This window comes from Phaseolus vulgaris, chromosome 7, assembly GCF_051622355.1.
Source record: "Phaseolus vulgaris cultivar YP4 chromosome 7, ASM5162235v1, whole genome shotgun sequence".
In the NCBI taxonomy this organism is placed as follows: domain Eukaryota; kingdom Viridiplantae; phylum Streptophyta; class Magnoliopsida; order Fabales; family Fabaceae; genus Phaseolus; species Phaseolus vulgaris.
Genome location: NC_143504.1, coordinates 51,991,197 through 52,003,810, shown reverse-complemented (window position 1 = coordinate 52,003,810; position 12,614 = coordinate 51,991,197). Strand labels below are relative to the sequence as shown.

At 33.7% G+C, this 12,614-nt stretch overlaps 1 protein-coding gene across 1 annotated transcript; it reads left to right on the top strand.

Moving 5' to 3' along the window:
- The first annotated feature begins 1,277 nt into the window (after positions 1-1,277).
- On the top strand, positions 1,278-12,614 carry LON1 (lon protease 1). Its single transcript, XM_068637193.1, has 20 exons — positions 1,278-1,840; positions 3,026-3,091; positions 3,277-3,462; positions 3,578-3,643; positions 3,814-3,855; positions 3,958-4,080; positions 5,798-5,896; positions 6,112-6,177; positions 6,258-6,344; positions 7,080-7,119; positions 7,547-7,718; positions 8,008-8,132; positions 9,129-9,259; positions 9,362-9,466; positions 9,688-9,801; positions 10,019-10,186; positions 10,333-10,434; positions 10,625-10,858; positions 11,382-11,897; positions 12,203-12,614. The coding sequence occupies exons 1-20, from the start codon at positions 1,565-1,567 to the stop codon at positions 12,389-12,391; spliced, it is 2,907 nt and encodes a 968-aa protein (XP_068493294.1). The 5' UTR covers positions 1,278-1,564; the 3' UTR covers positions 12,392-12,614.

Genomic DNA, 12,614 nt, shown 5'->3' with positions numbered 1-12,614 from the left:
CCACAAATCACCCTCAATCAGTTGACATACCACCCTTTAAAAACGTTATGGGAGAAACCCTAACCCCAATGTATTCAACTTTACTAATCTGCCACCCCTCCACTTATCACCTCACACAACTCCCAACCCCATGACTCGTAATTTCGTAATTCACAGTTCACATTTACAATTCTTTATGCCATATCACCAACACTTTATATTGTTGGAGGAAAATTAAAAAAATAATCAATTTAGGTATTTAAAAAAAAAAACATAGAAACCACTTGAATTTTTTAAAACCATTGTAATAAATTGATAATATAATGATAAAAAAAATATAATTATACCATATATATATAATATAATATATGTGAAATAGTTTTCCGCACACGATTTCCAAATAGGTGACAAAAAAATCATCTACTTTTCAATGTATTAATTAAAAATATTTATTTATACAGTAATAAAAAAAGAACAACCCAAACAGACTTCAATCCAAAATCCCGACTCACTTAATTTGAAAATGTTAGAGTAATATATTTATCCACCTAACCTCCTACTTTTTGTTCAGTTAAAAAAAAATACACTTGTCTCATTTGATAAGAAACGTATCATTCACACTAAATATCATTAATTATTAGGTCATGGTCATATTTATAGTAATATCAATGGTAATTGAACAAGTGAATTCAATAAAAATGACCCAAGTTGAAAATATCACCATCTAATATATATATATGAATCAAACTTAAACATAGATTTTGTACACAATAATCTGTCGAAAATAATCTGCCAGTGAATATAAAGTTAAACTTTTCATAACTAGTAATAATAAGGGAAAAACAATGATACCAAAAAAAAATAATGATTTTGTTAGAGAGAAAAGGAGAGATTAGTATTTTGTTAAAATTATTATTTTATTATGATATTACAATTTTATTTATTGTGTCAATTATTTTACGTTATTATTTTTTCAAATCCAAACTTTAAAATTATTTTAAAATCATAAAAAAACATGGAAAGAAAGAGTTTCATGGAGCTAATTTCCTGGAGGGAAAATCACAAACAAAAAATTTCAAGCACTGTGAATGAGTCTATTTCAGTAACTATCTCTGCATTAGGTTCATTGGGATTTTTTTTTTTAATTTTAGGTTTACTGAGCTAAAAGTATCATACTAAGTAATTCACTTAAATAAATTAATATGAGATTAATTATGAACACTACAGAATTACATTTTTTTTAACAATTTCAAGATGAAGAGTTTATTTTACTTATGTTTTTGAATGGCATTCACTTTAACTAGTGTTTGTTGTTGTGATACATCTAACACAGTTCTTCTGGTTCAAGAAAAGGACATTTTCGTAAATAGGTGAGACGAGGGTTTATGAAGGGCTTTAACAAATTTGGATGTAAGAACACAACTCAGCCCTCTTCGATTTTAGCACTATCAATGACGGTTTCGTTTTGCGCAGTGTAAAACTCCATTTTGTTTTGTCACCTAAATCTTATCCAACCTCGCTAGGGCATGAACCAACCTTCAATTTTCAAAGTTCCATTCCTTCATTCATCCCATTAACGAAGCCAATGTTGAAGCTCATTGCATCCTCGCGCATCCACCGGCTGCACCCCACGCTGATCCGTCCCGCACACGATTCCGCTTCGCCGTTGCTCAGAGTGCTCAGTTCTCTCGGCGGATTAAGCCGCAAAAACACTGATGTCGGAGGCAGGTACTTTTTCTGTTCTGATTCCGGCGACGGCTCCGATCACGTAGTTGACGCCGGTGTCCAAGCGGCCGAGGAGTCACAGTCAAAGGCCTCCGCCATCGTTCCCACATATCCCAGACCTGAGGATTACCTCACCGTTAGTTTCTGATTGTCTGACTGTTTTTATTCGTAGCTCAATTGTTTCAAATTTTTCCTAAATCTGTTGCAAAATTTAACAATTCTCATGCAAGTAAAATGTGATGTTAGGATATATCTTGATTCAGGTTTAATAGCTAATGCAAGTGAAAGTTAACTTATGCTAAATTTAATAACTCCGATGTAAGGGAAAGTTTAACAGGCTTGTCCTAACATCATTTAGCTTTTCTAAAAGCGGATTTAACATTTTGCACCAGCTATTTTTATCTAATGCTTTTCTTCACTCATGAAAAAAAATCTCATTTCATTTTTTCTTTATCTGTTAGTGTCTACGAAGAAATTTATCTACGTATGGCCTTAATTTACTTTTAGCATATTTTTGGATGAACTTTTTTGTAAGTACCGGAGAAGAAGAACAAGAAGAAGAAAATAAATAAATAAAAATAAAATTCTCTGCAAGTTATAGTTTGTTTATGTATATAAACTAATTTGTAGAAACTTAGTGGTATAAATTTATTCAAATAATATATTTTACTTGTGCATAAACTAGTTTTAGTTTATAAAGAAGTTGATTTATTTTTCTTATTTTTAACTTCTAGAAGTGCTTATAGAAAAAAAAATCATCTAAATAAGCCTTTAGCACGTTGTGTAATTTGTGAAGTTTATCAAAAGCTGCTAGTTAACCATTGTCACAAGTCTGAACGCAATAGTTGTTTCAAGTGCTTTTGCTGTAGGGGTTTTATTTATTGAGCCAAAGGAGTCTTTTCCCTTCAGCTAATATGTTAAGATCATTGGGGTTTTATGTTCCTCATTTCTTTGATACGACCTTGTTCGAAAGTTTTGCTCTTCTTTCTTGGATTGGAGGGTGTTATTTTTGTTAATCTTAGGGGAGGTTTGGGAAGGATTTAAATTCAATGTTTGTGTGTTGACTGCTTGAAAGTTTTACTGTTCTTGTCATGCTACTAAATGTCTAGGCTACTCCAGTCATGTTTGGGGTGCATTACACTGCTGCCACACCCTATCCTGGAAATAAAACAAGGACTGTATCAACATTTACCTGTGTTATTTATTTTTTATATGTTTGTTAAAACAAAACATTGGGAGCTTGTGAATGAAGTCTCTGCCAGTTTTCTTGATAACTCATAACATTCTGGATGTTCGTTTTTTCTCTTTATCTTTGGAACAGGTTTTGGCATTACCATTGATCCACAGACCGCTTTTCCCAGGATTTTACATGCCAGTCTTTGTTAAGGTATGGTGAGTTGTCCGGAATGATGAGTAAAATATGTTTCTTTTCTCATTACATATTTATGGCTGAATCATAAGCAAATTGTAATCAATGATCAGTGTTTCTATGGTGAGGACTTGATTGAATGTAACTTGAAAATTGATAGTGTGGTTATCCCGCTTGTAACGAGTATTTCACTGTGCTTCTAGGATCCCAAATTATTGGCAGCTTTACAAGAAAGTCGAGAACGACAGGCCCCTTATGCTGGTGCTTTCCTCCTTAAGGATGAGGCTGAGGCTGATCCTAGTGTAGTATCAGACACAGATAAAAATGTATATGATTTAAAAGGAAAGGAGTTATTCAACCGTCTTCATGATGTTGGAACTCTTGCTCAGGTATGCGATTTAATCAGTAGCTAGCTTATCTAGTTTTTTTATGCCTTCAGTAGATTGCTTGTTTAACTTTAATAAGTACCTCAATTTTTTTCACTATTTCCCTTTTCAATACCAGATTTCAAGTATCCATGGGGATCAGGTGATCTTGATTGGTCACCGGCGTCTACGCATAACAGAGATGGTTAGTTGAACATGTTAAAAATAATAAAGATTAGTGTTTAATTTTATTATCATGCCAGTATGACATACTTGGGTTTTATTATTCACCATGGTTCTGATTTCTGATAATACTTTTTGTGTATGTAATAAGTGGCTAAATTATTTTGAACTGAAACCTTGTCTGTTCTGCAGGTTAGTGAGGATCCACTAACTGTAAAAGTTGATCATCTCAAGGTATGTCTTTGTCTACTGTTTTCCTCATCTTTTTTTATTGTTAAATTGATACATTTCTATCAAATTATCTATTCTCTTATCAGGTTTTACTTGGTGGTGCAGGATAAAACTTATAATAAAGATGATGATATTATTAAGGCCACATCTTTTGAGGTTATATCAACCCTAAGAGATGTTCTTAAAACAAGTTCCCTTTGGAGAGATCATGTTCAGACTTACACTAAGGTTTGAACCCTTCCCTTTATGTGTTCATTGGAACATGGAATTGGAGGATATGAATAGAGCTGTGTTTTATTGCATGCCTAGGTGGCTAGGTTTTTTTGCATTAGTTTTCTAGAAATTTTGGAAGTTGACGCGCACCATGTTTGTTTGGAAACTCTCCAATGAATTGGCTCTACATTCCTTGCAAACGACCCTACTATTCTTCCTTAGGTTAATTTGCTTCATTCTTCTGTTGTCAAAAAGCCTTGTCAAATATGAAGAAATAGTTAATGTCGATCATTGTGATAATCTTACCACCAATGAAATGGTAGAGTGAAGAAGAAATACAAAAAAGGTTATCAAGAACAGTTAATATTAGGTAAAGAGGGGGGTACTTTATTATTATTTGAAACTCTTAACAGTCATGCTTTAGATATCTTGATGTTGAACCTTTAGACATCTTGATAAGTGATAACAATGAATCTTAGTTTGATGAAGTTTTTTTCTTTACTTAGTTTCTTGCAATTCTCTTATAGAATGATTCCTTGTGGGATTTATAGATTCTTGGCATTTCTTCTTTCTACTCAACTCTCAGTAGATCACCACAGAAACTGGTATTATTTTCATGTGATGTGATATATTACAATAATGTCATACAAAACAAAAAGCACTAACTTTTACTTGTACTAATACTAGATCATAATCCTAACTAAGTAAACAAATTGTGAAATTTAACGAAACAGGGAAATCACTAAGATATACTAAATTTATGCAAGATACAATGAAGATGCTATTGAATATTATATGTCAATGCAAGAACACATTTTACTCTGAGCATCAAATTCAATCATTCTGCGTGCCTTTATTTAATGAGTTAAGATTTTTCTTCAAAGCAGTGGTGCTTTGCGAGGCTGTGTTTGATTTACCATTAAAAATCTTTAAAGAGATGGTGAATCCAATGACACATGACTCATGGATTCAATTGAATGTGCATTGAAATGTGTTAACTAAGAATCAAACACACTAAGTATCATATGGTATTGTGAATCCAAAGGTGATTTGAACAAGGGTAGAATAAACTCCATACTGCTGATATGAGGATGTAGTCATACTTGCATTGTGGCTGAGGTTTTATAGTAATATTAGCCCTTAGCCCTGTTTATTAGGAAACTGCTAGGGCTCGCTTGGTTAAGATTTTTTCTTCAATTTGGCATGCTCAATTAAAGACATGAATATTGTCAATGAAAGTCTATTATTTATATAATGTTTGAGCTGCTTGTTTTAGTATTGGTTGGTTGGACTTGGGGTGAAACACTCAATTATTTAATTTAGTGATAATTTCATTTTTCTCAGTTATTGTATTTTTCTATTACTTTCTCATTAAGAAGATCCCTGGAGTTTGTCTTTTCATTACTGTATAACGATTATTAGGGTCAAATAATCTTGTTTCTGATAAATACTTTGATTTTACTTATGTTTCTGAAACAAATTTTCCATGTAATAAAATAGGAGGAACTACTGTTTTATTTAATACACAAGCTATTAATTATATTGTTAATTTTTAAAAATACTTACGGATTGTGTGTCATTATTCTTCCCACATACACATAAATGTGTTTCTCAAAACAACTGCTAGCGTAGTACTTGTATTATGGTTGTTACGTATAAATATTGGATTACAGTTCAATGCTTTACTTTTATATTATCATTATATTGACTTCTTTTTTCTTAAACTGTGCAGCATATAGGTGACTTTACTTATCCAAGGCTTGCAGATTTTGGTGCTGCAATATCTGGGGCAAATAAATTACAATGCCAACAAGTTCTTGAAGAGTTAGATGTGAGCACCTTACCTTTGATGGCACTGACACTGAGAAACTCTGATTTGATGTAGTGAGACTATATTTTTCATTTTTGTGCCATAATAAGTTTTAATTTCTTGGGTAAAATCTCTTTGGAAATTCAATGTTCTGTATTAGTATCAAATTAACATATAAAGAGGGTTAACATACGAAGTTTATAATTTTGAATTGAATTTATTGGGTTGCTGAACAGGTGTATAAACGATTAAAACTTACACTGGAGTTGGTAAAGAAAGAGATGGAAATCAGCAAGATTCAGGTAATAATGTCTCTAGCTTTCTTGTATGTCTTGCACTGAACTTTTCATAATATATTAAGGCTTATTTTGATTCTTGTCAGGAATCAATTGCGAAAGCAATTGAAGAAAAGATAAGTGGTGAGCAGCGTCGTTACTTGTTGAATGAGCAACTTAAGGCCATAAAGAAGGTACACATCAATTATTCAATTGTTTATGTTAACCTGCTTGTCAGGCACTCTTCAAATTATTTCTTTCTATACATGGCTTCAACTAATTAGCTAATCTGTATCTTACGCATGATCTCTTTTCTGCTGCTGATTACTTCTAAATTCCAGTTCCATGTGCATCATTGTAGCTCATGAATTTATTCATAGCAACCAAGCACTAGATGATTGGGTGTTGCCACTAATCTCAGAATTTTGTAGTCTGTCTTGTTGCCAATTTGTTTCTACTTTCTAACAGCAAGTAAAGCAATGATATCACTGTATGCTTGAGAAAAATGCTGGTTGACCTTATTTAATGGCATTGACTTCATTCTTTGGAAGCTTGTATGATGTCTCATCAGTAGACATTTTCTTATGGATATGTCTTCTCATCAGGCTTTATAGTTTATCTGTGCTCTTGGAAGTTTAGGTGTCAACCTAGGCATCTGATCCTACTGATTGCATTTTACTTCGCCCTATCATGAGTGAAATTATATGTATGGGAGGTGTTTATTTAGTCCTGTGACCTATAAGCTCTTTCTATCATATTCTAGTAAGTTTCACAATCAATCATCTGGATAAGCTCTTATTTAGTAATATGTTTCTGAAGTTGAATTAAGTTGTTTATCCAAATGCATTGGGGCAATGATATGTTTTGCTGAATGCTCTACTATTCATATTGGTCTTAATTTTATTTTCTTTTAATTTTCCTATTTGCAGGAGTTGGGACTGGAGACTGATGACAAAACAGCTCTTACTGGTTGGTTCTGATCTATAATGTCTAGTTTAAGTGCAAGATTGGCTTCTTTTATAACCTGTGTCATGATCAAAGGATTGCTGCTGTGTGCATACATGTGGGCTAGATCATTTAGCTTGTGAGACTTGCACTATGTGATTGAATAACTAAATTACTAAGGAAGGTTCACCTAACCTTATTTTATTTTTAAAATCTTGTCCTCTTTATGTTTCCGTGCTGTATCCTTCAATTCTTTTGTGCAGCACTATACTGCGTATAGGAATATTCTTTATACTGTACGTATCTTTTCTAATCTGGTTGATGTTTCTTGTACTCAGATTGAATATGAGTTGCATATCTTGTAGTTGCTCGTTCATGGAATATGTTTATTGGGGGTATGCTTTAGTGTTATTTGTTTTTATCATAACATTTATTTGTTTTTTTATTTCAGGTAAATTCAGGGAAAGGATTGAGCCGAAGAGAGAAAAATGCCCGCCTCATATTTTACAAGTTATAGATGAAGAACTTGCAAAGCTACAGTTGTTAGAGGCTAGTTCTAGTGAATTCAGTGTTACCCGCAACTACTTGGACTGGTTGACTGCACTGCCTTGGGGTGAATACAGGTTTCCATGCGTGGAATTTCATTCTTATTGTTATTGCTAGAGTAATTTAAATTTATTTGAGATTTCTTTGCTTAATTCATATGAACACCACCTCCCATCACCATATGTTTGACAGCTGCCAAACGAAGGTTTGAAAAGGCCCTTAGGTGGTAAATAAATGCATAAGCAATTAAGCGTAGTGTTCTTTTGGATGACCTAGGGTTTTTATTTTCTGAAAACTGTCATTTTTATGTTCACTACAAACTATTTCAAGTTTCAAGAACTTTAATGAGTTAATTTTTCAATTCAGTGATGAGAACTTTGATGTTACTCGGGCGCAAAAGATTCTTGACGAAGACCATTATGGATTGACTGATGTGAAGGAAAGGATATTGGAATTCATAGCTGTTGGGAAATTAAGAGGAACTTCACAAGGTAATAATGGTCCATCTATATAATGTATCCTGAAGATCTGGGTTTTCATTGTATGCCAAATACTGTATTTATGTTGATCGGGCTATTAACTTCTACAAAATACTATGTTAACATAAAATTTCGTTGTTACACCTTTTGTTTTTGGCCCCACATAAAATACTCTACATTTTGGTCCTACATGAAAAAGTCTTTGTGGATTGGTCTCCTCAATTTGCTCAAGTTATAATGGTTTGTTATAGTTTTTATACATAGTAGGGATGAAATGAAAAATTGTGTCAAGCCTGAATAGCGAAGTATCTGAGTTTTATTTAATTTTAAGGTTGAGTCTAAAATGAGTTGTATATTTTTTTAACATGTGGGAACTAAAAACACCAACAATACTGATGAAATCTAACATTGTTATACTGACCAAACAACATGGAACATTTATTCATGTAGAGACCAAAATGTAGGGATTTTTTTTTTCCACGTGGGCACTAAGACGAAGAAGGGTGTAAAGTGCTGGGACAAAATTTATAATTCAACCCGAATACTCTATCTCTATAATTTTTTTCAGAATTCAGATAGGTGAGATGCTTTAATTAAGTAGTATTAAATTGTTGTAAATGATATATCTTGATAATAATTATACACACACACATACATACATACATACATATATATATATATATATATATATATATATATATATATATATATATATATATAAGAAGTATTTTATTGCAGGGGAACCTTGCTATGTAGTATGATGATGGTATTATTTATTTTAACTAATATAGATTTTCTAAGAAATTTGATTAATAATTAAAAAAGTTAATGATTTCGTTGACTGAGTGAAGTTGCCCTTTTTATGTATTTGGTAATGATTCTTGTTAAAATGGTTTTAAGATGTTGACTGTAGTATGCTAATCATTTGTTTAAGGTTAAGACTTTGGCGCTTAATCTTTGCTACTTCAAAAAGTGTGACATGGTTCCTGATCTTTCTGATATATGCAGGGAAAATTATCTGTTTATCTGGTCCACCTGGAGTGGGCAAAACAAGTATTGGTCGTTCAATTGCACGTGCCTTGAACCGTAAGTTTTTCCGATTTTCTGTGGGAGGATTAGCTGATGTGGCTGAAATCAAGGTAGCTAAAATCTCTGTTTCCCTGTTACAATTGAATTATATAGACCAGTTTGTTAGCAATATATGTGGTAATCTTCTGATTCCTCAATATTTTATTTTACAGGGTCATCGTCGAACCTATATTGGTGCAATGCCAGGGAAGATGGTACAATGCCTTAAGAACGTGGGCACATCCAACCCCCTTGTTTTGATTGATGAGATTGACAAAGTAATACATCTCTAAATGGTTAAACATTTTTGGCTGAGTAATATTATTAATTTATTTTATGATTTCCTGTTACATTCTCTGTTGGTATGGGTTGTCCTGGCCGTAATAAATGTAATGCCCGCATTTCAGTTTCACTAAATTTACTATGGTTTGTAATCTTGTAAATCTTTAATAACAACGCTGATTTCAGTATTAATATTTGTTTTTTATTCAATTATTAGTTGGGCAGAGGACATGCTGGTGATCCAGCAAGTGCTTTGTTAGAGCTTTTGGATCCAGAGCAGAATGCCAATTTTCTGGACCACTATCTTGATGTTCCCATTGATCTATCAAAGGTATTTTATGTGACAATCTGAATCCTTAATAGTGAGGTTGTGGTATAGTCAGTATTTGTGCATGGCTTATTCATTATGTGTTCGTTGCTGATAGGTAGTTCTTAGATTGGGCAAATAATTCTTGAATGTATAGTTTCATTCCGTTCCCTGATGAAGGCAATGTAGGGCTTGAGTTTACCATTACTTATGAAGTTATGTGTTGGAAATCTCACTGCAGGTTCTTTTTGTTTGCACTGCAAATGTTGTGGAAATGATACCTAATCCTCTGTTGGATAGAATGGAGGTTGTTGCTATTGCTGGGTATATTACTGATGAGAAAATGCACATTGCTAGAGATTATCTGGAGAAGACCACTCGAGAAGCTTGTGGAATAAAGCCAGAACAGGTATTTATTTTTGCTATCTGTTTTGCTGGCCCCTTCTCCTGCAGGGAAAGGGATATTTAACATAGTGTTATTGCTAGCTTAATGATGCCAACGTTTATTGCCTTTCATGCTGAAAATGTTGACTTTAAAAAACTTCTTTGCTTCAGGTGGAAGTGACTGATGCTGCTCTTCTTTCCTTAATAGAGAATTACTGCCGCGAAGCAGGGGTCAGAAACCTTCAAAAGCACATAGAGAAAATTTACAGAAAGGTCTCTTTAATTTTATTCTTTTAGTAGTAAAAACACACTGACACTATATGGTGTGCATGGTTGAAATGGCAATCCTCATTATTCATTTTGGATATTTTACTGAATGACTTCATCACTATATCTGAATTTGAATTTATAGTAAATGATTCAGTTACCTGTGACCATAAATGTTCTGTTTGTGGTGTGACAGATAGCATTACAACTTGTGAGGCAAGGGGAAATTATTGATGCTACTGTTTGTAGTGCTCAGAGTATGGAACCAATGAAAGACAAAGTAGATTCTGATGAATTGGGTCTAGATACAGTTCAAAAAGAGAACTCTGAGTTGGTAGAGGGTAGTGATAGTGAAAAAGTGGGTGAAACTTGTGATGCAGTTGACGAGGTGCAAACAGGTCTATCATCTGATCAATCGCCAAGTCTTGAGGTAGTTTAACTCTCTGAAAGTGCAATCAAATTCTCGCTTCTATAAAAAGTGAAATTTTGTTTGATTTTTAAGAGCTGTGTGCATGTATTTTTGTCTTGTGGTTTGGTTCAAAAGTTTTTTACTGGTAAAAAACCATGTGCACAAACTTTGTAGTTTGATTCTTTTTCCTGTAAAACGTGATAGATTTTTTTGGTGTTTCATTAGATTCACTGATTGACTTTTCCATGTACATAAAAGAAAAGAAAAAAACACACACACATGCATACACACACACATAAATACATACGGGCACTCATACACATATGAGAAGGATTAAGTTACTCTAAGAGAATTATTGTTCATCCTCATCTCTTATTTTCTTTTATTTAATGATTGTAATAGGTAGCTTAACTTTAGCCATTAGGAAGAAGATGAAGAGTGTCTCTCTTAAAGTTACTCTTGGAGTAACTTGGCAAATCTCTCTATTATGATGTATAGATGGATCTAATTATTTTTATATATATATGTATCTTAATTTTGGCAGGTTGCAAAAGAAAGTGAGGAAGACAAGGAAATTGAAACAAAGACGATTGAAAAGATATTGGTTGATAAATCAAATTTAACTGACTTTGTAGGCAAGCCTGTTTTCCATGCTGAGCGCATCTATGACCAGACCCCTGTTGGTGTTGTGATGGGTCTTGCCTGGACGGCTATGGGGGGTTCCACACTGTATATAGAGACTACCTTTGTTGAGGAAGGAGAGGGAAAAGGATCACTTCACCTCACTGGCCAATTAGGAGACGTGATGAAAGAAAGTGCTCAGATAGCTCATACAGTCGCCAGAGCAATACTACTGGAAAAGAAACCAGAAAATCCTTTCTTTGCAAATTCAAAACTACACCTCCATGTCCCTGCAGGGGCTACACCAAAGGACGGACCAAGTGCTGGTTGCACAATGACCACTTCACTGTTGTCCCTTGCCCTGAAGAAGCCTGTAAAGAAAGATATAGCAATGACCGGGGAAGTGACACTTACTGGGAAAATTCTTCCCATTGGCGGGGTATGTTGAGAAATACCTTCTCTTACATTATTATTGGTTTTCTAGTTTTAGCTTTTTTTATTTTGAAGGTTGTTACATTTATTTCAACAACTGAAGTGGTGTGTTCTCGATGCGTTTGCCCCTTGCTTTCAGTATCTATTCACCAACTAAATTACACTAATTACAAAAAACAAATGTCCTCTAGTAATGGCTGCCCAGCCAACTGATTATTTATCAGTAGCTGCCCCTCAATGTTTTGTGCTGTGAATTCTTTTCTGTACATTCTGTGTTTGAAACTCAGTCATGCAATGCTGTGAAAATTGCAGGTTAAAGAGAAAACAATAGCCGCAAGAAGGAGTGAAGTTAGGACCATTATATTCCCTTCGGCTAACAGGAGAGATTTTGATGAGCTAGCTCCTAACGTGAAAGAAGGTCTTGATGTTCATTTTGTTGATGACTACATGCAGATCTTTGATTTGGCTTTTGGTGATGAGCAATCTCAGAATATAAAGTAAGTCACTAATGCCCTGTAGGATCTTGAGATGAAACTTCGTTCTTTGTTGAGCTGGGAACCAGCTGAATTTTGTACTATATCAATTTAGTACCAATTGTTTTTGGCGTTTCTATTCATCTATTGGGCATTCCAATGTAATAACATGTATAATTATATTTGAGGGGATACGTTCATGCGAGAATATTCCAATATTGACAATAACACAACAACTTTTCCAATTAAAA